The sequence below is a fragment of the Ammospiza caudacuta genome, chromosome 29 (genome assembly GCF_027887145.1).
Source record: "Ammospiza caudacuta isolate bAmmCau1 chromosome 29, bAmmCau1.pri, whole genome shotgun sequence".
In the NCBI taxonomy this organism is placed as follows: Eukaryota; Metazoa; Chordata; class Aves; order Passeriformes; family Passerellidae; genus Ammospiza; species Ammospiza caudacuta.
Genome location: NC_080621.1, coordinates 378,898 through 402,266, shown reverse-complemented (window position 1 = coordinate 402,266; position 23,369 = coordinate 378,898). Strand labels below are relative to the sequence as shown.

The 23,369-nt window shown below is 65.2% G+C and overlaps 3 protein-coding genes across 3 annotated transcripts; 2 read left to right on the top strand and 1 right to left on the bottom strand.

The window, feature by feature from the left end:
- The first annotated feature begins 446 nt into the window (after window positions 1-446).
- Window positions 447-9,281, top strand: MAN2B1 (mannosidase alpha class 2B member 1). The gene is made up of 24 exons (XM_058821489.1): window positions 447-514; window positions 842-944; window positions 1,397-1,570; window positions 2,436-2,629; window positions 3,378-3,510; window positions 4,018-4,160; window positions 4,536-4,652; window positions 4,748-4,830; window positions 4,912-5,032; window positions 5,131-5,209; window positions 5,298-5,407; window positions 5,501-5,608; window positions 5,685-5,801; window positions 5,895-6,107; window positions 6,258-6,355; window positions 6,452-6,569; window positions 6,649-6,767; window positions 6,851-6,952; window positions 7,028-7,115; window positions 7,193-7,273; window positions 7,705-7,920; window positions 8,062-8,211; window positions 8,925-9,027; window positions 9,106-9,281. Exons 2-24 carry the CDS (start codon window positions 866-868, stop codon window positions 9,231-9,233), a joined length of 2,874 nt encoding a protein of 957 aa, XP_058677472.1. The 5' UTR covers window positions 447-514; window positions 842-865; the 3' UTR covers window positions 9,234-9,281.
- Window positions 9,282-9,291: 10 nt separating this feature from the next.
- Window positions 9,292-12,489, bottom strand: TRMT1 (tRNA methyltransferase 1). The gene is made up of 12 exons (XM_058821495.1): window positions 12,466-12,489; window positions 11,828-11,940; window positions 11,595-11,743; window positions 11,437-11,520; window positions 11,255-11,324; window positions 11,043-11,177; window positions 10,834-10,919; window positions 10,632-10,740; window positions 10,456-10,532; window positions 10,235-10,354; window positions 9,880-9,991; window positions 9,292-9,363 (listed from the first exon to the last, which is right to left on the bottom strand). Exons 2-12 carry the CDS (start codon window positions 11,912-11,914, stop codon window positions 9,304-9,306), a joined length of 1,089 nt encoding a protein of 362 aa, XP_058677478.1. The 5' UTR covers window positions 11,915-11,940; window positions 12,466-12,489; the 3' UTR covers window positions 9,292-9,303.
- A 3,514-nt stretch (window positions 12,490-16,003) lies between these two features.
- Window positions 16,004-22,130, top strand: NACC1 (nucleus accumbens associated 1). The gene is given in 12 exon segments (XM_058821492.1): window positions 16,004-16,081; window positions 17,968-18,352; window positions 19,188-19,310; window positions 19,312-19,416; window positions 19,419-19,575; window positions 19,578-19,733; window positions 20,218-20,270; window positions 20,272-20,395; window positions 20,972-21,077; window positions 21,168-21,265; window positions 21,870-22,099; window positions 22,101-22,130. Coding segments are annotated over 11 exon segments (1,548 nt in total). The 5' UTR covers window positions 16,004-16,081; window positions 17,968-17,986.
- The last annotated feature ends 1,239 nt before the right edge of the window (window positions 22,131-23,369 follow it).

Below are 23,369 nucleotides of genomic sequence, written 5' to 3'. Positions count from 1 at the left end.
GAGGGTCTGAGCAGGCTCTGAGTGGACTCGGGTGGTCTGAGGGGGCTCTGAGGGACTCTGAGAGGGCTCATAGGGCCTGAGGGGATTCTTGAGGGGGCTCTGAGGGGACTCGTTGTATCTGAGGGTCTCTGAGGGGAACTCGTCGTGGGCGGGGCCTCGGGAGCCGCCGCTGTTCATTGGCCACTGGTAATTTCCCGCCGTTGCAAACGCCCTCCCAGCGAGCTGTCAATCACGCCCTCCCCTCCTCCTCATTGGCTCCCGGTTGTTGTCTGTCCCGTCCTGCCCTCCTTACGCTCCGCCCCTTAGAGCAGCATTAGCGAATCAGGACGCGGGGCGTGGCCTCAGCGCCTTTCCCCAGCCACCCATTGGCTGCCGCATGCGGGCGGGCGTGGCGATGCCGCGTGTCATGTGAGGGCGCGGTCACGTGAGCGCGGGTGCCATGGCGGTGCCCGGGGCGGCGGCGCTGCCGCTGCTGCTGCTCCTGAGCGGGGCGGCCGCGGGCTGCGGGTACCAGGTGGGACCGGGACACCGGGGACACCCGAGCTGGGGCACCGGCACTGCCCGGGAATACGGGCCAGGCGGTGGGGGCTGGATAACGGGAGCTGTCACAGGCTGGGGATACCGGGAAGCGCTGAGGGGAGAACCGGAGCGGTCTGAGGGCACGGGAACTGGGCGGACTGGGGGGGGCTGGGGACGGCTGAGGAAACGGGAACTGGGAGCATTGGTTGTGCAACCGCTTCCGGAGCTCAACGGCCACGCCGCGGGGGGATCCCGGTGGGTTCCGGGGGGTTCCGGGGGTGCCGCGGGCCCGGCCCGGTCCGAGCCCCCCTAACCCCCCCAGTCGTGCCCCCCGACCCGGCCGGACATGCTGAACGTGCACCTGGTGCCGCACTCGCACGACGACGTGGGCTGGCTCAAGACGGTGGATCAGTATTACTATGGGGGTGCGTGGGGACACCGGGAGGGGACACCGGGAGGGGACACTGGGGCGGCGGGAGGGCCCCAGGGCCGCCGTGGCGTCACATGAGAGGGCTGACGTGGCAGGGGGACACTGAGTGACCCCTGGGGCTGCCCTTTGTCCCCTCTGGGTTTGTCACGTGGCACTTGGTGCGTGTCCCCTCTGGGGCCAGCACCTCCCCCCAGGGATGTTCCCTGTCCCCAAGATGCCACCGTGTCCCCAGCCTGGGATTCGGGGTGTCCCCAGCCCAGGTTTTGGGGTGATTGGTGTCCCTGTGTCCCCAGTGAGGAACAAGGACCAGCACGCGGGTGTCCAGCACATTCTGGACTCGGTGGTGGCACACCTGGCCGCTGTCCCCAGCCCTGTCCCAGGTTTTGGGGTGTCCCCACCCTGTATTTTTGGGGTGATTTGGGGTGACTGGTGTCCCTGTGTCCCCAGTGAGGAACAAGGACCAGCACGCGGGTGTCCAGTACATCCTGGACTCGGTGGTGGCACACCTGGCCGCTGTCCCCTCCCGCCGCTTTGTCTATGCCGAGGTGGCGTTCCTGGCGCGCTGGTGGCAGCAGCAGGACACGGCCACGCGCAGGCTGGTCAGGGAGCTGGTGCAGCAGGGTACGGGGGCTGGGGACACTGGGAGGGACATCGGGGGCACTGGGAGGGACTGGGAGGGGCATTGGGGGAACTTAGGGGGGGAATTGGGGGCACTGGGAGGGAATGGGAGGGACTGGGAGGGGAACTGGGGGCACTGGGAGGGAATTGGGGACACTGGGAGGGACTGGGAAGGACATTGGGAGAATGGGAGGAGAATTGGGGGCACTGGGAGGGAAATTAGGGGCACTGGGAGAGGATGGGAGGGGAACTGGGGGCACTGGGAGGGGCATTGGGAGTACTGGGAGGGAATGGGAGGGACTGGGAGGGGAACTGGGGGCACTGGGAGGGAATTGGGGGCACTGGGAGGGACTGGGAGGGGCATTGGGGGAACTGGGAGGGACTGGGAAGGACATTGGGAGAACTGGGAGGGACTGGGAGGGGAATTGGAGACACTGGGAGGGACATTGAGGGCACTGGGAGGGGCACTGGGAGGGGCATTGGGGGTACTGGGAGGGAAACTGGGGCGACTGGGAGGGAAATTAGGGGCACTGGGATAGGATGGGATGGGAACTGGGGGTACTGGGAGGGGAATTGGAGGCACTGGGAGGGAATGGGAGGGGAACTGGGGGCACTAGGAAGGACATTGGGTCACTGGGATTTTGGGGTGCTGTGTCCTCTGATGGGATTTCGGGGCTCAGGGTCCTCTCCTGATGGGATTTTGGGGTGCTGTGTCCTCTGATGGGGGCTCAGGGTCCTCTCCTGATGGGATTTTGGGGTGCTGTGTCCCTCCCGAGTGGATTTTGGGGCTCAGGGTCCCCCCCCCCCGAGTGGATTTTGGGGTTCCGTGGGTGTCCCCAGAGCGGATTTTGTGTTTGTGTTCCCCCAGGGAGGCTGGAGCTGGTCGGGGGGGGCTGGTGCATGAGCGACGAGGCCGCGGCTCACTATCGGGGTGCCCTGGAGCAGCTGGCCCTGGGCCGGCGGTTCCTGCGCCGCCTCTTTGGGGACTGTGGCACCCCCCGGGTGGCCTGGCAGATCGACCCCTTCGGGCACTCCCGCGAGCTGGCCGCCGCCTTCGCGCAGGTGGGGCACCCCCAAACCTTCCCCTGCGCCCCAAAACCTCTCCAGAGCTTCCCAAACCTTCCCAGGCAGCCCTGCAGCTTCCTGGGCACCCCCAAATCTCCCCAGAGCTTCTCCTGCATCCCTGGAGCTTCCCAAACCTTGCTGGGCACCCCCAAACCTTCCCGGGCATCCCCCAAACCTCCCCTGAGCTTCCAGTGCACCCCTAAATCACCCTCAGGATCCCCAAACCTTCCCCCGCACCCCCAAATCTCCCCAGAGCTTCTCCTGCATCCCTTAATGATGCTCAAGATCCCCAAATCACCCTCAGGATCCCCAAACCTTCCCCTGCACCCCCAAATCTCCCCAGAGCTTCTCCTGCATCCCTTAATGATGCTCAAGATCCCCAAATCACCCTCAGGATCCCTCAGTCCTTCCCCCCCCAGCTTTTTAGGGACCCCCAGTGCCCCTCATTACCTCTGTGCCCCCCAGATGGGCAGTGATGGGGTTTTGGGGACCCCGTAACCCCCTGTGCCCCTCAGATGGGGTACGACGGGCTGTTCCTGGGGTTTTGGGGACCCCCATAACCCCCTGTGCCCCCCATAACCCCTGTGCCCCCCAGATGGGCTACGACGGGCTGTTCCTGGGCTGTGTGGATCACCAGGACCCCCAGTGCCCCCCATAACCCCCTGTCCCCCTCAGATGGGGTACGACGGGCTGTTCCTGGGGTTTTGGGGACCCCCATGACCCCAGTGACCCCACTGCCCCCCAGATGGGCTACGACGGGCTGTTCCTGGGCCGGGTGGATCACCAGGACAAGTGGGCTCGGCTGAAGCGCCGCGAGCTGGAGCTGGTCTGGAGGGGCAGCGACAGCCTGGAGCCCCCCCGCGCTGACATCTTCACTGGTGACCCCCAGACTGGGCCTGGGACCCCCAGACTGCCCCTGGGACCCCAAACTGCCCCCGTCCCCTCCCAGGACTGACCCCAGCCTCTCCCTCTTGTCCCTGTCCACGTCACTCTCAGTGTCCCCTGCCCTTCTCTCCTGTCCCCAGCTCCTTTCTCCCGTCCCCATCCTTGTCCCCATAGGTGTCCCCTTCCCATTCCTCCCCCTTTGCCCCATCCCAGCCCTGTCCCGTGTCCCCAGCCATGTCCCCACCCCTGGTGACACCGCTGTCGCCAGGGATCCTGCCCAACACGTACAACCCCCTTCATGTCCCCAGCCCTGTCCCCATGGGTGTCCCCTGTGTGCCCCCTGGCCCTGCTGACCAGGAGGTGACACCGCCGTCCCCCTGTCCCCAGGGATCCTGCCCAACGTGTACAGCCCCCTCCTGTCCCCAGCCATTTTACCTGTCCCCAGCCGTGTCCCCAGCCCCTGTGACCAGGAGGTGACACCGCCGTCCCCCTGTCCCCAGGGATCCTGCCCAACACGTACAACCCCCCCCCGGGGCTGTGCTGGGACCAGCTCTGCACCGACCCCCCCGTGGTGGACGGGGACGGCCCCGAGCGCAACGTGGACGCCGTGGTCACCTCATTCCTGCAGGCTGCGGCCGCCCAGGTCCTCACAGGGGACACAGGGGACACGGGGAGGGGTCACAAAGGTCCCTGTGGTCACCTCGTTCCTGCAGGCTGCAGCTGCCCAGGTCCTCACAGGGGACACAGGGACGCCTGGGGGGGGTCACAAAGGGCCCTGTCCCCTGGGATGGGGGTCCTGAGTGTCCCTGTCCCCTGGGATGGGGGTCCTGAGTGTCCCTGTCGCTTGGGATGGGATCCCCAGGTGTCCCTGGCTGTCCCCATTCCCCGGGCAAGCGCTGTCCCTGGTTGTCCCTGTCCCTTGGGATGGGCTTCCTGTGTGTCCCTGTCCCCCCGGGATGGGTTTTTGGGTGTCCCTGTCCCCCCGGGCAGGGGTCTCACGCCCTGTGCCCCTCCCCAGGCCCAGCAGTACCGCACCAACCACATCATCATGACCATGGGCTCCGACTTCCACTACGAGAACGCTCACCTGTGGTTCAAGAACCTGGACAAGCTCATTGCCCACACCAACGCCCGGGTGAGGGGCTGTCCCCGCCCCCCCCCCACGGTGTCCCCAAACCCCCCTCCCGATGTCCCCAAACCCCCCCTGATGTCCCTGTGCTGTGTCCCCAGCAAGCCAACGGCAGCCGCGTCCACGCCCTGTACTCCACCCCCTCGTGTTACCTGCGGGAGCTGCACCGCGCCAACCTCACCTGGTGAGGGCGGGGCCGAGGGGCAGGGGAGGGGCCCGGGGGCACGGACGGACAGACAGACAGACAGACAGGCAACCCCCCCAGGCCCCTGAAGACGGATGATTTCTTCCCTTACTCGGACGGGCCCCACCAGTTCTGGACCGGCTACTTCAGCAGCCGCCCGGCCCTCAAGGGCTACGAGCGCCTCAGCAGCGGCTTCCTGCAGGTGGGGGCACACCTGGGGGACCCCTGCGGGTGGGGGCACACCTGGGGGACCCCTGCAGCTCTTGGGGACCCCCCTGAAGCACCAATCCCACCCCACAGGTCTGCAGCCAGCTGGAAACCCTGGCAGGACCCTCGGTGCGTGACGGTCCCTACGGGCCTGGGGACAGCTCGGTGCTCCGTGAGTACCTGGGCACACCTGGAGGGGACCTGGGGACCCCCTGACACCCCCCCAAACCCCCCTGACACCCCATTTTTACCTGCCCCAGGTGAGGCTGTGGCCGTGGCCCAGCACCACGACGCTGTGGCCGGCACCGAGAGGCAGCACGTGGCCGATGACTACGCCCGGCAGCTGGCCAAGGGCTGGGACAGCTGCCAGGTGAGCCCCACACCTGCCCGGGGGTCCAGGTAGGGGCTGGGGGACAGGGGCAGGTCCCAGAGACCCCTCCCCAAATTCTGGCCACCCCAACAGGTGCTGGTGGCCAATGCTCTGTCCATCCTCGGGGGCACCAAGGAGCCCCTGGTGTTCTGCAACGCCCTCAACATCAGCGTGTGCCCCCTCACCGAGGCCACCCCTCACGTGAGCACCTTTTGGGGGGGTTTTGGGGGTCCCCAGGGACTGACTCCCCCCCTCACACCGTGTGACCCTTCCCCAGTTCACCGTGATCCTCTACAACCCCCTGGCCTGGGATGTCACCTGGCCCGTGCGGCTGCCGGTCAGGGCCACCTCGTACGGTGTCACCGACCCCCAGGGCCAGCCCGTGGCCAGCCAGGTGAGCCCCCCGCCCAGCTGTACCCCCAAACCCCCCCTGTGACCCCTCACCTGTCCCTGTGACCCCTCACCTGTCCCTGTCACCCCTCCCCAGGTGATCCCCGTGTCCGGTGTCACCCGGCGGCTCCGGGGTGGCACCGGGGGGGCCCCAGGGGAGCTCCTGTTCCAGGCCTGGGCCCCCCCTTTGGGCTACAGCACCTTCCAGGTGAAGCAGCTGAGCCCGGGCAACACCTGGGACACCCTCAGGTGGCCCTTGGGGACCTCCTGGGACACCTCAGGTGAGCCAGAGCCACAGATCGAGAACGAGGTAAGGGGACATCAAGGGGACATTGTGGGACATGGCGGATTTGGGGGGTGGCTGTGCCCCAGCTCCCAGTTAAACCAGTTGGGGGGTCACTGGGTGACCTGGGGAGGTGGGGAGGGGGTGACCCACCTGTGTCCCCCCCCTCCCCCTCAGCACCTGCGTGTCCGCTTTGACCCCATCACGGGGCACCTGCTGGAGATCCAGAACCTGCCCAAGGGCATCTCCCTGCCCGTCTTCCAGAGCTTCTACTGGTGAGTCTGGGGGCGTTTGGATTTGGGGAGGGGTCCCAGGTGAGGGAGGGGATCCCCCTGACCCCTCCTGACCCCCCTTGACCCCCTGACCCCCAGGTACAACGCCAGCTCCGGGGACGGGCAGAGCTCCCAGGCCTCAGGTGCTTACATCTTCCGGCCCCTCGCCCCCGCGCCCATCCCCGTGGCCAAACGCGCGGCCACGCACCTGATCAAGGTGGGCTGGGGTCCCTGGGGTCTCCCCTGGATTTGGGGAGGGGTCTGCAGGTGTCACTGAGCGCCCCCGTCCCCCACAGACGGCGCTGGTGCAGGAGCTGCGGCAGAACTTCTCCGAGTGGTGCTCGCAGGTGCTGCGGCTGCGCCCGGGGCAGCCCTACCTGGAGCTGGAGTGGACAGTGGGGCCCGTCCCCGTGGGGTGAGCCTGGGGAGGGGTCTGGGGACCCCCGTCACACCTGTCCCGGGCGGGGTGACACACCTGTGCGCCCCTCCTCGCCGCAGGGACGGGATGGGCAAGGAGGTGATCAGCAGGTTCGAGACGCCGCTGCGCACGGCCGGGCGCTTCTACACCGACTCCAACGGGCGCCAGGTGCTGGAGCGCAGGTGAGGGGCGCAGGTGAGCCCCTGGGGAACGGGTGACCCCTCCAGGGGCTCAGGTGACCCCCCCTGCCCCCCCAGGCGTGACTACCGGCCCACCTGGAACCTGACCCAGACTGAGCCCGTGGCCGGGAATTACTACCCTGCGAACACCCGGATCTTCATCAAGGTACCTGCGCACACCTGGGCACAGCTGGGCACACCTGGGGCACACCCCGCCCTCCTCACACCTGTCCCACCTGCCAGGACCAGAAGGTGCAGCTGACGGTGCTGACGGATCGATCCCAGGGCGGCAGCAGCCTCCAGGACGGCTCCCTGGAGCTCATGGTGAGCTCACCTGGGCACGCCTGGGCAGGGGGGGTGGGCACACCTGAGATACACCTAGGTACACCTGGGCAGGGCTGGGTACACCTGAGATACACCTGGGTAGGGCTGGGCGCACCTGGGATACACCTGGGTACACCTGGGACTGGGTAGGACACACCTGAGACACACCTGAGCACACCTAGGGCCGGACAGGGCACACCTGGGCAGGGCTGACCCCATGGAGGGCACATCTTGGGCACACCTGGGTAGGGGTGGGCACACCTGGGCAGGCATGGGCACACCTGAGCACACCTGGGCGGGGGGGTGGGCACACCTGGCACTAGGTAGGACACACCTGAGCATACCTGGGCACACCTAGGGCTGGACAGGGCACACCTGGGTAGGGGTGGGCACACCTGGGCACACCTGTGCCATCACCTGCGCCCCTCCAGGTGCACCGGCGGCTGCTCCACGATGACAACCGCGGCCTGGAGGAGGCGCTGGACGAGCCAGGTGCGGATGGGCGGGGCCTGGTGGTGCGGGGGCGGCACCTGGTGCTGCTGGACACCGTGGAGGCCTCACCTGAGCAGCACCGGCCGCGGGCACAGGAGATGGTGACGCCGCCCACCGTGGTGCTGGCACCGGGCACCGGGCCTCACCTGAGACAGGTGAGCGTGGGGGGGGCTGCGGGGAGGGGCGTGGGGTCACCTGTGCCAGGTGAGCAGGATGGGCTCTCCCCCCAGCCTCACCTGCACCAGGTGATCGCAGCGGCCTCTCCCCCAGCCTCACCTGTCCCTGTCCCCCCGCAGGTGTCGGGGCTGCGCCGGGCGCTGCCCCCCAACGTTCACCTGCTGTCGCTGGAGCCGCGCGGGGCCGGGGCCGTCCTGCTGCGCCTGGAGCACCTGTACCAGGTGGGAGAGAGCCAGAACGGATCCCGGGCGGCCACCGTGGACCTGACGGTACCTGGGCATGGATGGGGGCGCACCTGGGCATGAATGGGGGCACACCTGGGGATGGGGGCACATCTGGGGTCACCTGTACCAGGTGGGAGAGAGCCAGAACGGATCCCAGGCGGTCACCGTGGACCTGACGGTACCTGGGGACAGGGACACACCTGGCGGTACCTGGGCATGAATGGGGGCACACCTGGGCATGGGGGCACACCTGGAACAGGGGTCTGGGGCCACTCAGCCAGGGGGGAGCTGAGCTTGTGGGGTCATCTGTGCCAGGTGAGGGGTTCTGGGGTTACCTGTGCCAGGTGAGGGGCTCTAGGTTCACCTGTGCCAGGTGAGCATTTTGGGTGTCCTGAGGCTGCTCCTGGGGGTCTCTAGGGTATTTGGGGAGGGGTCTCTGCCTGCTGCCCCCACCCTGGGCTGGTCTCTGTGGTGTTTGGGGTGAGTCTGGGGGGTCTCTGCCCTCTCCCCTCAGTCCAGGCTGGGCTCTGGCGTCTCTCTGTTATTTGGGGAGGGGTCTCTTAACACTCTCCCACCCTGGGTTGGTCTCTGGGGTATTTGGGTTATTTGGGGAGGGGTCTCTAACAGTCCCCCACCCTGGGCTGATCTCAGGGGTATTTGGGGAGGGGTCTCTGCCCATTTCCCCCCACCCAGGCTGGTCTCTGGGGTATCTGTGTTATTTGGGGAGGGGTCCCTAACCCCCCCCTCACCTCCCCCAGACCCTTTTCTCGGCCTTCACCGTCACCGCGGTGCAGGAGATGGCGCTGGGGGGGGACGTCCCCCTGCCCAGCGTGTCCCGCCTGCTCTGGAACACCCCCACAGGTATGGGGGGCTTTGGGGCAATTTGGGGAGGCTCCCGGGGGTCTCACCATCCCCTCACACCCCTGCCGCCCCCCCCAGGTACCCCCAGACCCCGGCGGGGGGCGCGGCCGGACCCTCGGCGCGTGCGGCTGGAGCCGATGGAGATCAGAACCTTCCTGGCCTCCGTGCGGTACCGGGGGCTCGGGGAGGGGCTGGGGGGGCCCTGAGGGACGCCCCCCACCCCAAAAAACAAAAAACGCCAAGTTTCAAACCTCTCAGATTTGGGTAAAATTTGTTTTAATGGGGAGGGGGCTCCTCGTGGGAGTAACAGCACTGCTCGCCCTGGGTACAGGTGCCCTGTGGGGAGGGGGCAAAAAGGAGGGGTTAAACCTGCCCCAAACCCCCCCCCCCCGTGCCTTCAGACCCCCCCCTCCCTGCATTCACAGACCCCTCCTCAAATTCTTGGACACCCCCCAAAATTCCCAGACCCCCTCCCCATATTCTCACCCACCCCCACTTTTATTCCACATTTTATTCCCCCAAATATTTTCTCCCTTTATTTCCTGGACCCCCCCCTTTATTCCCACACCTCCCCACCTATTTTAGGGACCCTTGCCCATATTTTGAGGACCCCTCCCGATAATTTGAGGACCCCTCCCCATATTCCCACCCACCCCCATTTTTATTCCCACATTTTATTTTTCCCTTTATTTCCTGGACCCCCCCCTCTCATTCCTGTACCCTCTCCTTTATTCCCACACCCCCCTCCCTATTTTAGGGGACCCCTCGTTATTTTGGGACCTCTCCCTATATTTGGGACCCCTTCCCCATATTTTGAGGCCCCCTCCCCACATTTCGGGGACCCCTGCCCACCTCCTTGAAGCGTTTGCAGGGGAATTGTTTCAGCCCGGCCCCGTCCTGGCGCTGCCTCCTCTTGTTCTGGAGCCTCTCCCTCTTCTCCTGCAGGGAGGGGGCGATGCCCCCCCTGGAAAAGGACGGGAATGAGGTGAAGACCCCTCCCCAAAATAGGGGAGAGGGCGAGAGACCCCTCCCCAAAAAGGGGAGAAGATGAGGGACCACTCCCCATAAAGAACAGAGGAAAGGGATGAAGCCCAAGCTCTTTTTAGGGAGGTTTCTGCCCCACCCTGAGCAAAAAAAGGGGGGAATATCCCCCTTAAAAAGGGTGGGGGGCACCTGAACCCCCAAACCGAGCCCCCCCAGGCCTCACCCGGGCTTGGCCCTGGCCTTGGGACCCCAAAAAGCTTCGGGGTTCTCAGGGAATCGCTTCAGGCCGCGCCTGCGGGAGCTGGGGTTGGCGTCCTCGTGGAGGGCAAAGGAAGCCTGGAGCCTGGAGAAAGGGGGTAAAGGGAGGGGATCAGGGGCTTGGGGGGTCTGGGGTCTCCCAAAATGGGTCTGGGGTCCCCCAAACCCCACGCAACCCCACCCTACGTGGGCTCCACCGAGAGGATCCGGGCGGCCGGGCTGGACTCCGGGAGCCGCTCCAGCTTCACCGGGTGCAGCTTGGCCTGGGAAAAAACGGGAAAAAAATTGGGAAAAATTGGAAAAAGGGAGTTCAGCCCCTCCCTGAGCGTGGGGAGGGGTCCCAGAGCCCCCTCCTCACTGACCCAGCAGCGCATGATGTCCCAGAGCACGGCCGGCGGCGCGTCCGTCTTGACGGCGTTGCGGCAGGCGTGGGACAGCGAGACGCGGAACCCCGCGTGCAGCAGGGCTGACCTGGGGGGGCACGGGGGGTTTGGGGGGGTCCTTGAGGGGTCTGGGGGTCCCAAAAGGGATTAGGACTCCCCGAGGGGGTTTTGGGGTGCCCACCTGAGCTGCAGCAGCGCCGGCGTGTTGCTGCGGATGGTGCTGCTCAGCCCGTCCAGCGTGTAGTACAGGGGGACATCGCTCAGCTCCTGCTCCCCAACACCCCCAGCATCACAACCAGCCCCAAAACCGGGCTGTCCCCACCCCCTGAACGGCCCCCGAGGGGTGTCCCCGCCGAGGGGTGTCCCCCCAGGGTGTCCCCTGGGTGTCACCTCGGCGATGACGCTCAGCACGCCCCGCATGCGCGGCTCCGTCTGGAAGCGCCCGGGGCTCCTCTCCAGCGCCGCCAGCACCCGCTCCACAAAGCTGGGGTCGTGCAGGGGCTCAGCCCACACCGGGCCCCCCACCTTTAGGGGGGAAAAAAGGGGGTTCAGGGCCCTATCTGGGGGGGGGGCTGAGATTTTGGGGAGGGGGCTGCACGCACCTGGTGCCGCTGCTGGCAGAACTCGCAGGTGGGACCCACGGGCGGCCCCGTGGCCGGGCTGTACTTGAAACTGGAGAAGAAAAATTGGTTAAACCCCCCCCCCAAAAAAAATTGTGGGGACCCCCTGAGGGTCTCGAGGAACCCCAAAATCGTTCTCAGTTTCGAGAACAGGGGGGCTGTACCTGGTGCCGTGGCTGGTGGCCCTGCCCAGGCGCTGCAGGTGGTGCGAGCCGCACCCCACGCAGTGAAACACCAGCGCCTGCTTGCTGTGGGGAAAAACAGGCTCGGGGCGGGTTTGGGGGGTGCACAGAGACCCCCCCCCAAAACCTCCCCAGCTCACCTGGCCGAGGCCTTGACCTTGGCCTGGCCCGTGAAGACCCTGACGAAGACGCGCACGTAGAAATCGGCGCTGACCGACAGCAGCGGCACCACGAAGCGCTGGTAGCAGTTGGCACGCAGGTCCAGGCTGTGCAGGATGATCCTCAGCGCCTGCCAGGGCACAAAAGGGACAAAAAGGGGACCTGTGCCACCCCCTGCAGCCCCCCAGGAGCAGGGGACGCCCCCGGCACTGACCATCTCGTGGCAGAACCTGCCCTTGAGGGACACGGCGCCGTATTTGCTGTAGCAGGTCTCGGCGCTGTTGCCGGCCATCACCGCCATGTCCGTGCAGGTCACGCACAGCAGGCCTGTGAAAATTGGGGTTCAGGGGGGGTCTGGGGGGGTCCCTGAAGGGGTTTGGGGTCTCTAAAGGTGTTTTGGGGCTCCCCGAGGTGGTACTGGGAAGTCCATGAGGGAGTTTGAGGGGTCCCAAAGGGGGTTTTGGGTGTCCCTAAAGGTGTTTAGGGGCTCCCCGGGGTGGTTTTGGGGGATCCATGAGGGGGTTTGAGATGTCCCAAAAGGAGTTTGGGGTCCCTAAAGGTGTTTTGGGGCTCCCCGGGATGGTTTTGGGGGATCCATGAGGGGGTTTGGGGTGTCCTTAAAGGGGTTTGGGGTGTCCATAAAGGGATTTGGGGTCCCTAAAGGGATTTGGGTGTCCCTAAAGGGGTTTGGGGCTCCCCAAGATGGTTTAGAGGAGTCCCTAAAGGGGTTTGGGGTGTCCCTAGAGGGGTTTGGGGTCCCTAAAGGGTCTGGGGGTGTCCCTAAAGGGGTCAGGGGGGTTCAGGGGGGTCTGGGGGTGTCCAAAGAGGGGTTTGGGGTCCCCCCAGGCTCACCCCCCTCGCTGACAGCCTGCACGGCCGCGTCCAGGAAGGGCACGGGGGGATTTGGGGTGTCCCTAGAGGGGTTTGGGGTCCCTAAAGGGTCTGGGGGTGTCCCAGGAGGGGTTTGGGGTCCCCCCAGGCTCACCCCCCTCGCTGACAGCCTGCACGGCCGCGTCCAGGAAGGGCACGGGGGGGTTTGGGCGTCCCTAAAGGGTCTGGGGGGCTCCCAGGAGGGGTTTGGGGTCCCTAAAGGGTCTGGGGGTGTCCCAGGAGGGGTTTGGGGTCCCCCCCAGGCTCACCCCCCTCGCTGACAGCCTGCACGGCCGCGTCCAGGAAGGGCGCGGGGCTCCCGTAGGGGTCCAGGTCGATGACGTCGAAGGGCTCGCGCTGGGCTTTGCTCTCGTACATCAACATCCTGGGCAGGGGACAAGGGGGTCCCCAAAGAGCCCCCCAAAACCATCAGCGACCCTCTGGGGACACCCACGGGGTTTGGGGTCCCCCCAGTGGCGTCACAGCTTGGGGGGCAGCGCGGTTCCTGGCTCACTGGGACAAATTCTGGGGGGGGGGGGGGGAAAAAGGGTTTGGGGACCCCCCCAAAAAAAGCCCAAAATGGGGTAGGGGGTGTTGGGGTGCCCATGGGGACACTTTGGGGACACATCCCAGTGAAGCTTCAGGAAGTGCCAGGGAATTGGCCCCGTTCCCAGTGGGGTTTGGGGTCACCTGGTTGATCCTAATTGGATTTGTGAGTCTGGGGTCACCAGGCACAATCCCTATTTTGGGGTTGGGGGTCACCTGGTCTCATTCTTATGGGGGTTTGGGGTCACCTGGCATCCAAATGGGGGTTTGGGTGTCCCCATCTGGCACCATCCCAATGGGGTTTGGGGTCACCTGGCATGGCCCCGATGGGATTTGAGGGTTTGGGGTCACCTGGTTTGATCCCAGTGGAATTTGGGGTTACCTGATGCGATTCTAATGCGGATTTAGGGTCACCTGGCACAATCTCAGTGGGGTTTGGGGTCACCTGGTGTGATTCCTATGGGATTTGGGGGTTTGGGGTCACCTGGTTTGATCCCAGTGGAATTTGGGGTTACCTGATGCGATTCTAATACAGATTTAGGGTCACCTGGCACAATCTCAGTGGGGTTTGGGCTCACCTGGCACAATCCCCATTAGGATTTGGGGTTTTGGGCTCACCTGGCACAATCCCTGTTGGGGTTTGGGGTCCCCTGGCACAATCCCCACCGGGATTTGGGGATTTGGGGTCACACCAGGTAACCCCACTGGGATCTGGGGGTTTTGGGGGTTCGGGCTCACCTGGCGTCGGCCAGCCGGGGCGTCACCAGCCGCCCCACGCCGTTCCTGGCCACGTTCCGCGCCATCAGCTCGGTGGCCCGCGGGGAGCAGTCGCTGGCCACGACGGCCCCGAGCCCCGGAACCTCGCGGGCAAAGCGCACGGAGCGGAGCCCCGAGGCTGCCAGCGCCTCCAGCACACGGAGACCACCCTGGGGGGGGGGGGGAATGGACCCCAAAATCACCCTGGGGAGCTCAGGGGACCCCAAAATCACCCTGGGGGGGGAAATGAACCCCAAAATCACCCTGGGGGGGGGGAAAATGAACCCCAAAAATCACCCTGGGGAGCTCAGGGGACCCCAAAATCACCCTGGAGGGCTCAAGGAATCCCAAAATCACCCTGGGGGGGCTCAGGGAACCCCAAAAACCCCCCTAGAGGGACACAGGGGGCACCAGGGACCCCCCCAAAACCCCCCTAGAGGGTACGGGGGGGGCTCAGGACCCCCCTGGGGATAACGGGGGGGGCTCAGAGGATCCCCAGGACCCCTCCCCACCTCGCAGGGCTCTCCCGGCCGCGCCGTCCGCGGGGTCTCGGGGGCTCCGGGGGGGTCCTCGGCCTCGGGGGGGGTTCTGGGGGCTCCCCCCCGGCTCCTCCTCGCCTGGGAGAACGACTGGAAAAGAGGGGAGGGGGGTGAGGGGACCCCAAAAGGAGCTCTGGGGGGAAAAGGGGGGGATAGGGACCCCCCTCCCAAAGGCGCCGTACCCCGAATTCCTTTGGGGCGCAGCCAGAGCCGAGCGAATTCCGTCAGGACGGCGCAGCTGGAGGGGGAAAGGGGGGTCGGGGACCCTCTGAGTGGGGGGAGAGACCCCAAAGTCCCCCAGAATCACCCCAAAATTTCCCCCAGAGCAGCCCAGGACCCACCCAGGATCATCCCAGAGCCCCAAAACCTCGCCAGGATCGCCCCAAAAGCCCTCCAGGGTCACCCCAAAATCCCACCCCGGGCAGCCCAGAAACCCCCCAGGACCATCCCAAACCCCCCAGAGCCCCCCCCGAGCCCCACCAGGACCCTCCAGAGACCCCAAGGACCCCCCAAGCCCCCCGTGGGACCCCCAGGACCCCCCAAACCGCCCCAGCGCCCCCCAGACCCCTCCAGAGCCCCCTCAGAACCCTCTAGGACCCCCCAAAACCTTCCCTAAACCCCCCAGGATGCCCCCAAGACCCTCCCCAAATCCCCCCGGCTCACGTCAGGTCGCGGTTGAAGCCCTGCACGGGGTTGTAGAAAACCTCGTTGGCGCTGGGGAACACGATGGTGGCGCGGCCCTCGGTGATCAGCGTCTCGCCGGTACCGGGCGGGCTCCCCTCGCTCCGGGGGGGTCCGGCCGAGCCCTCGGGGGTCGCCCCCGGCCCCTCCGGGATCGCCCCCGGCCCCTCGGGGGTCGCCCCCGGCCCCTCGGTGGTCGCCACGCCGTTGGGGGAAGCTCCGTCCATGGTGGGGGGCACCGAGGGGGCTCTGCAGAGGGTCCTGAGTGCGGCGGCTGTACCGGGGGGGGTCACGGGGGAGTCACGGCAGCACCGGAGCCGTTTTGGGGGGAAAAAGGCGCAATTTGGGCTCGGCCCCGGAGGGCAGGAAAAAGGGAGGAGACCCCCCCGGAAAAGGGGAGGGAGAGGCGGGGAACGGGAGGGGGGAGGAAGGAACCCCGTGAGAAGGGAGAGAACCCCCCCAAAAAACCGGGACCGGGGGTCGCACCGAGCCCCTCGCCGCCCCCTCCTCAGCCCGTGGCAAGGCCGGGGAAGGGGTTAAAGCCCCGGTGTGTCCCCCCCGTGTCCCCCGGGGCTCTCCGTGTCCCCCCCCGTCCCCTCGGCGTCCCCCCCCCCGCTCACCCGCGCGCGCCGCACCGCGCATTCCCCTCACATGGGCGCCGCCATCTTGGCCGCTCACGTGAGCACGGCGGCCGCGCAGGGCCTGAAAACCTCCGCCCGCCGCTCCGAAACGCCATCCCGCGGCATCGCCCGCCGGCGGCGCCGGGAGAAACCGATCCCGCCCTACCCCGCCCGCGAGGCACCGTGCGCCGGCACACCGCACATTTCCTCCGCGCTCCCCACGCCTTCCCCGCCCGTTCCCCGCTCGTTTTCCGCCTCTCCCACCCGTTAAACTCCGCGCGGTCACCGGGCGGCGCGGGTGGATGATTCGGCGCTCGGCTGGTCGCGCAGGCGCGGGCGGCGCGCTCGGCGCTCGGCCGGTCGCGCCTGCCGCACAATGAATGGCCGCTGAGCGCGGCGGCCCCGGGAGCGGCTCCGGCAGCGGCCGCGGCCCCAGCGCAGCGCCCCCGGCCCCCGGTACGGCACCGACCGCCCTGCCCCGCCCCGAGCCCGGCCCCTGCCCCTTGCACCGGCTCCCCGGGGCTCCGCTTCCCTCCCGCACCGGGCCCGGTAACACCCCCCCCCCCCCCCCCCCCCGCCCGTTCCCCCGGGCCTGCGGCGCCTCCCGCCCCCCCCGCGCTGGGGATCCCCCGGTTCCGCCGGGGTGACGCCGCTGCTGCTGCCGGGAATGGAGGGGGGGGACGGACGGACTCTGTCCGTGCCCCCTCCACGCTGTGGGGATTGGTGTTCCCCCCCCCTCCCCCATTGCGGACCCCCTGGGTTGGGGGGTTTGGGACCCCTCCCCAAAATTTGGGGTCCCCCCGGTGTCACCTCGGGGGGTTCGGGGGTCCCGTCCCTTCCCTGCTGGGTACGGGGGGGCTCCGCTGTCCCCAGGCCAGGGAGGGGGGGTCCCTTTGGGTGACCCCCCCTCCACCTCGTGTTTTGGGGTCCCTCTGCTCCTCCCCTCCCCCAGCTGGGGGATTCACCGCCCCCCTCCCAACATTAGAAAATTAGGGACCCCCCCCCATTTCCCCCTTGGGGTCTCCCCCAGTTCCCAGGTCAGACTCGGGGGTCTCCTTCCCCCCCCCCCCCCCAATTTGGGGGTGTCTCCCCCAAACCCTGCGGCCCCCGAGGGGGTCCCCGACCACCCCCAATTCCCTCAGAGCCGCCCTGGCCCTGGTGGGGACCCCCGAGCCTGAGGGGGGATCTGGGAGGGCTTGAGTGGGGGGATTTGGGTGAGATGGGTTGGGGGCTTTGTGGGACCCCTGGCTTTCCTCTGTGCCCCCCCTGTCCCTGTCCTGTCCCCCCCTCCGTGTCCCTGTCTCCAAACCCCAATGTCCCCACACCCCCTGTCCCCCCCATGTGTTCCCACATCCTGATGTCCCCTCTTCTCACACCCCAATGTCCCCTGTCCCCACGTGTCCCCCTGTCCTGTGCCCCTGTCCCCACCCCCCAATGCCCTCCAATGTCCCCAACGCCTCCGTGCTGTCCCTGCTGTCTCCAGTGCCCCAATGTCCCCAACGTCCCCAACTCCCCCTGCTGTCCCCCTTTGTCCCAAACACTCCTGTTGTCCCCTCAACGCCCCTCAATGCCCTCAAAGCCCCTGTTGTTCCCCCAATGTCCCTGATGTCCCCAATATTCCACACACCCCCTGTCGCCCCCAATGCCCCCAAATGTCCCCAACGCCCGCCCTGCCGTCCCCAATGTCCCCCCAATGCCCTCAACACCCCCCACTGTCCCCCCCCACCGTTCCCCATTGTCCCCTGCTGTCCCCAGCATCCCTCCACTGTCCTCCCACACCCCAACGCCACCCACTGTCCCTGCTGCCCTCAATGTCCCCAATGCCTCCCATGCCCCCCGTGCTGTCCCCCCAGTGTCCCCAACTCCACCTCTCATCCCTGCGGTCCCCAACGCCACCCACTGTCCCTACTGTCCCCAACGCCCCCCGTGCTGTCCCCCCAGTGTCCCCAACTCCCCCTGCTATCCCCACTGTCCCCAACATCTCCTGCTGTGTCCCCGCTGTCCCCATTGTCCCCACTGTCCCCAACGCCCCCGTGCTGTCCCCCCAGTGTCCCCAACTCCCCCCACTGCCCCCATGTCCCCAAATACCCCTCACTGTCCCCGCTGTCCCCAACTGCCCCCAACGTCCCCAACTCCCCCTGCTATCCCCACTGTCCCCAACATCTCCTGCTGTCCCCCCGCTGTCCCCAACATCCCCGACGCCCCCCGTGCCGTCCCCCCAGTGTCCCCAACTCCCCCTGCTATCCCCACTGTCCCCAACATCTCCTGCTGTCCCCCCGCTGTCCCCCAACGTCCCCCGACGCCCCCCGTGCCGTCCCCGACGCCCCCCGTTGTCCCCGCAGGCCCCGCCCGGCGCCCGCCATGGCGCAGACGCTGCAGATGGAGATCCCCAACTTCGGGAACAGCATCCTGGAGTGCCTGAACGAGCAGCGCCTGCAGGGGCTCTTCTGCGACGTCTCGGTGGTGGTGAAGGGCCACGCGTTCAAGGCGCACCGCGCCGTGCTGGCCGCCAGCAGCTCCTACTTCCGAGACTTGTTCCACAGCTCCAAGAGCGCCGTGGGTGGAGCTGCCGGCCGCCGTGCAGCCCAGAGCTTCCAGCAGATCCTCAGCTTCTGCTACACCGGCAGGCTCAGCATGAACGTGGGGGACCAGTTCCTGCTGATGTACACGGCGGGCTTCCTGCAGATCCAGGAGATCATGGAGAAGGGCACCGAGTTCTTCCTCAAGGTGGGTGTGAGGTGGTGGGGGAGGGTGAGGGATGTGAGGGCTGTGGTGTTGGAAGGCTGATTTATTATTTTATGATGTTATATATATGATATTATTTCATACTGTATCATATCATACCGTATCGTAATTATATCATAATTATATTATATTAATATATAATATACGTGTAATATGATGGAAGGAGGAAACGATGAATCTGACTCCCGTGGTGTTAGAAGGCTGATATATTATATTATACTATATTATATTATATTATATTATATTATATTATATTATATTAATTATATTCTATTATATTATACTTATTATATTATAGTTATTATATTATATTTATTATATCATATCATGTCATATTACATTATATTATATGTGTAATATCATGGGAGGAGGGAATGATGAATCTGACTTCGTGTTCATCGAAGGCTGATTTCTTATTGTATGATATTATATGATGTTATTTTACATTATATATATGCATAGTGTTACGCATATATTATATACTAATATAGCATCGTATAGTATAGTGTAGTATAGTATAATATACTATACTATAATATACTATACTATATTATATTAATATATAACGTGTAGTATAATATTATATATATTTTGTAAATAAATAAATATGTATATTTATAATGTAATATCATATGATATTATATCATATATTAGTATGTCAGCCTTCTAAGAACACGGAGTCCCATTCAGTCATTCCTCCCTCATCCTGGGCACCCTGCAAACCCAACAATTCCCTTTTCCTCTGAGCCTCCTCATCTTCCCCCTGCACATAAAGGATTTTCCCAGCAAAGACGGTGACAAAATTCTGCGTTTGCAGGTGAGCTCCCCGAGCTGCGACTCGCAGGGGCTGCACGGCGACGACACGCCGGGCTCGGAGCCGCAGAGCCCGGTGGCGCAGACCTCGGCGGCGCAGGGCTGGCCGGCCGCGCTGCCGCTGGTTGTCGCGGGTCAAGACGGAGCAGGGCGAGCCCGACGGCGTGCAGTGCACCTTCGTGGTCAAGCGCCTCTGGGACGGCGCGCCAAGGACTCCTCCTCCTCCTCTTCCTCCTCGGCCGGCGGCAATAACGGCAGCAGGAAAATGGCCAAGTTCTCCGAGGCGGCGCCGCGCCAGAGCGCGCCCGGCCCCGCCGCCGGTGCCGCCGGCGGCGCCGCCCCGGTGCCGGTGCCGGCCCCGGTGCCCGGCACGGCCGCGGACCAGACCAGCCCCGGGGCACGTCCAGCGCCTACACCAGCGACAGCCCCGGCTCCTTCCACAACGAGGAGGACGAGGAGGAGGACGCGGGCGAGGAAGGCTCGGACGAGCAGTACCGGCAGATCTGTAACATGTACACCATGTACAGCATGATGAACGTGGGGCCTGCAGGTATGGGGGGGTCCTGGGGGGGGGCTTGGAGGGGTCTAGGGGCTCTGGGGAGGGTCCTGGGGGAGTTTAGGGGGGCCCTGGGGGGATTGAGGGGCTCGGCTGTGTGAGAGCACTACGGGCAGATCTGTAACACGTACACCACGTACAGCCTGATGAACGTGGGGCCTGCAGGTATGGGGGGCTTTGGGAGGGTCTGGGGGCTCTAGAGAGGGTCCTGGAGGGCTCCTGGGGGTCCTGGGTATGGGGGTGTGGCTCTGAGGAGACCCCGCCCTATTTAAGGCATGGTTATGACGTGTGGGCGTGGCCTGGTGGGGCTCCGTGTCCCTCCCCCTTCCCGTGTCACTCCCAGGGCACATTTCAATCTGGACCCACCCTCCCCGCCACAAAGGTGACACCACAGGGGTGCCAGGGACCCCCAAAGCCCCTTCCCCACAGCGTGCAGAGCTCCATCCCCATGTCCCCCCACGCTGTGCCCCCTCCCCAGCGGCAGAGAAGGTGGAGGCCCTGCCCGAGCAGCCCCCGCCGGAGCCCCGTGCCCCGCGCCCGCCTGCGCCAGGACCTGGCATCGCTGCCGGCCGAGCTCGTCACCCAGATCGGGAACCGCTGCCACCCCAAGCTCTACGACGAGGGCGACCCCGCCGAGAAACTGGAGCTGGTCACCGGTACTGGGACAAACTGGGGTGGGGTCACACAGGGGTTTGGGGAGGCTGCTGAGGAGGGGCAGGAGCCTCCCCTGGAATGGAAAATGCAGACCCCCCTCCCCTCAGAACTGCTATAAAGTTTAAATTCAAATTATAAAATTTAAAATATATTTTTATTTTAAAAAATTTTTATTTTTGAATTTGTTTTATAATTTAAATTTTATAAATTGTAAAAAACCTCCCCTCCGTCGGAGCAGAGCATCTCCCAATGGGATGCGGCAGTTAATAGGATACAATGTAACACAATGTAACACAATGTAATACAATGTAACACACAATACTATATACTGTAAAATATGATATAATATAATGTAATATAATATAATGTAATATAATATATAATATAATATAATGTAATGTAATGTAATATTAATTTTTTGTTATATATATATATATATATATATATATAATATTTCTTAACAGAAGCCAACTGCCACACAGAGGGCAAATAGAATACAAAATATGCAAATATGCAAATTTTGCTTTGCAATCTGGGCCAGAGGACCCCCCTGACCCCCCTGTACCCCCCTGTCCCAGGTACCAACGTGTACATCACGCGGGCCCAGCTGATGAACTGCCACGTCAGCGCGGGCACGCGGCACAAGGTGCTGCTGCGCCGCCTGCTCGCCTCCTTCTTCGACAGGTGAGCCCCCCAGGCGTGCCCCCCCGCCCTGAACTGGGGTCTCAAAGGGGTTTTTTTGGGGTTCCAAACGGGTGTTTTGGGGTCTGGCAGGAACACTCTGGCCAACAGCTGCGGGACGGGGATCCGCTCGTCCACCAACGACCCCAGCAGGAAACCGCTGGACAGCCGGGTGCTGCACGCTGTTAAATGTGAGTGGGGGGCTCAGGGCAGGACAGCCGGGGTGCTGCACGCTGTTAAAATGTGAGTGGGGGGCTCGGGGGGGGGTCTGGGGGGCTCAGGGGGACAGCCGGGTGCTGCACGCTGTTAAATGTGAGTGGGGGGCTTGGGGGGGGTCTGGGGGGCTCAGGGGGGATGGAGAGACCGGGTGGGGGGGTTCAGGCTAGGGAGAGAAGAGGAGAGGGGGATGGTGGGAAAGGGGGGCACAGGAGTGACCCCCCGGGAGGGGAGAAGGGGGGACAGCGGTGACCTCGAAGATGGGACAGGATTGAGCTCAGGGAGGGCACGGGGAGACCCCGGAGGAGCACAAAGGTGACCCCCACAGGGGCACCGCCCCACATTTCCCACCCAGGACTTGGGCTGCCCCTGTCCCCGTGTCCCTGGCTGCCCCCCTGACCCCGTCCCCACCTGTGTCCCCCCCCAGTTTACTGCCGGAACGTCACCCCCTAGCTTCAGGGAGAGCGAGGGGACAGGGGGGACCCCAATGAGGCGCTGCCCTGCATTTCCCACCCAAACCCAAACCTGGGGTGCCCTGGGGGTCCCCCCTGACCCCGTCCCCGCCTGTCCCCCCCCCAGTTTACTGCCAGAACTTCGCGCCCAACTTCAAGGAGAGCGAGATGAACGCCATCGCGGCCGACATGTGCACGAACGCGCGGCGCGTGGTGCGCAAGAGCTGGATCCCCAAGCTGAAGCTGCTCATGGCCGAGGGCGACTCCTACACGTCCTTCATCAACGACACGGGCAAGCTGGAGCCCGAGCTCATGGGCCCCGAGCCGCCCTTCGAGGCGGGGGGGCCCGAGCCCGAGGGGGGGGCCCGCGGGGGAGGGGCTGCAGTGACCCCCCCCGAGCCCCCCCACCCCCGCCGGGGATGGACCCCCGAAATGGGGGGGGGATTCTGTCCTGAAATGGGGAAATGGGGGGGGGGGGGGGGGGGGCGGTGATCTCCCCCACACCCCCCCCCCCTGAGCCCCCCCTGAAATGGGGGGAGGATTCTGCCCTGAAATGGGGGGGGGGCGGTGATCCCCCACCCCCCCCTGAGCCCCCCCCCCCCCCCCCCCCGCCCCTGCCGGGGATGGACCCCCGAAATGGGGGAGGGGATTCCAGCCTGAATTGGGGGGGTGCAGCGATGTCCCCCCCCACCCCCCCAATGCACCCTGTAGGAGTAGGGACCCCTCCCCAGACAGGTGAGGGGTGTAGGGATTCCCCCCCCCCCATCTGGGGACCCCTCCCCATAGAAAGGGGGAGGGTCCCATCAGCAAGGGACCTGTGTGGTTTAGGACCCCTCCCCTCACCCCAGATGGGCTCTCCCGGGGCAGGGACCCCCCCTCATGGGCAGGGACCCCCCGTCAGGGGCAGGGACCCCCCCCCTCAGGGGCAGGGGACCCCACACTGAGGCCCCGGTGGGGTCCCGTGTCCCCCCCCCCCAGAATTTGGGGAGTGTTTTTGTGGGGGGGAGGGGGCAGCAGCCTCTCGGCACAAGCGCAGCTTCCCCCCCCCCCCCCCCCCCGCCGGCATTTGGGGGGGCCCAAAGGGGGGGGTCTGGGGTCTTGTGCCCCCCCCAGGGCCCCCCATTCCCCTCCAGGCACCCGCATGTGTGTCCCCCCCTCCCCATCGTGTCCCCCCCCACCCCAGGGACCCCCCATGGCTCTGGGCAGCCCCCCCCGCATGTGTCCCCCCCCCCCCCCAGGTGACCTCTGTGCCCCCCCCCAGGTCACCTGTCCCCAGGTGTGTGTCCCCCAGGTGTGTGTCACAAAGCGGGGGGGGTCTCACCTGTCTGTGTCCCACCCCCCAAAATTGGGAGGGGTCCCCCTTTATTGCCCCCCCCCCCCTCCATGCTGGGGGGGGAACACTGTGTGTGACTGGGGGGGTGGGGGGGACACGGGGGACCCCCCCCCCTTCCCCAGGGCTTGGCTCCAAAAGGGGAAACTGAGGCACGGTTCGGTGGGAACCCCCCTGGGATTGTTGGGGGGGGGTCCCCAGGAGCCCCCCCCCCCCCCCCTCCTGCTCATCCCCGGGGGGCTTCGGGGGTGTCCCCAGGTGCGTCCCCCTCCCCCCCCATTGCCCCTCCCCCCTCCC

What these genes read in the sequence shown, in the direction of transcription:
- MAN2B1 (XM_058821489.1), top strand. Translation starts at nt 866, where the DNA reads ATGCTGAACGTGCACCTGGTGCCGCACTCGCACGACGACGTGGGCTGG. An exon ending in TGGCCGCCGCCTTCGCGCAG is followed by an intron (nt 2,630 to 3,377) that starts GTGGGGCACCCC and finishes ACTGCCCCCCAG; the next exon opens with ATGGGCTACGACGGGCTGTT. An exon ending in AGCCACAGATCGAGAACGAG is followed by an intron (nt 6,108 to 6,257) that starts GTAAGGGGACAT and finishes CCTCCCCCTCAG; the next exon opens with CACCTGCGTGTCCGCTTTGA.
- TRMT1 (XM_058821495.1), bottom strand. Translation starts at nt 11,914, where the DNA reads ATGGCGGTGATGGCCGGCAACAGCGCCGAGACCTGCTACAGCAAATAC. An exon ending in GCCACCAGCCACGGCACCAG is followed by an intron (nt 11,325 to 11,436) that starts GTACAGCCCCCC and finishes TTTCTTCTCCAG; the next exon opens with TTTCAAGTACAGCCCGGCCA. An exon ending in GGGACATCATGCGCTGCTGG is followed by an intron (nt 10,533 to 10,631) that starts GTCAGTGAGGAG and finishes GTTTTTTCCCAG; the next exon opens with GCCAAGCTGCACCCGGTGAA.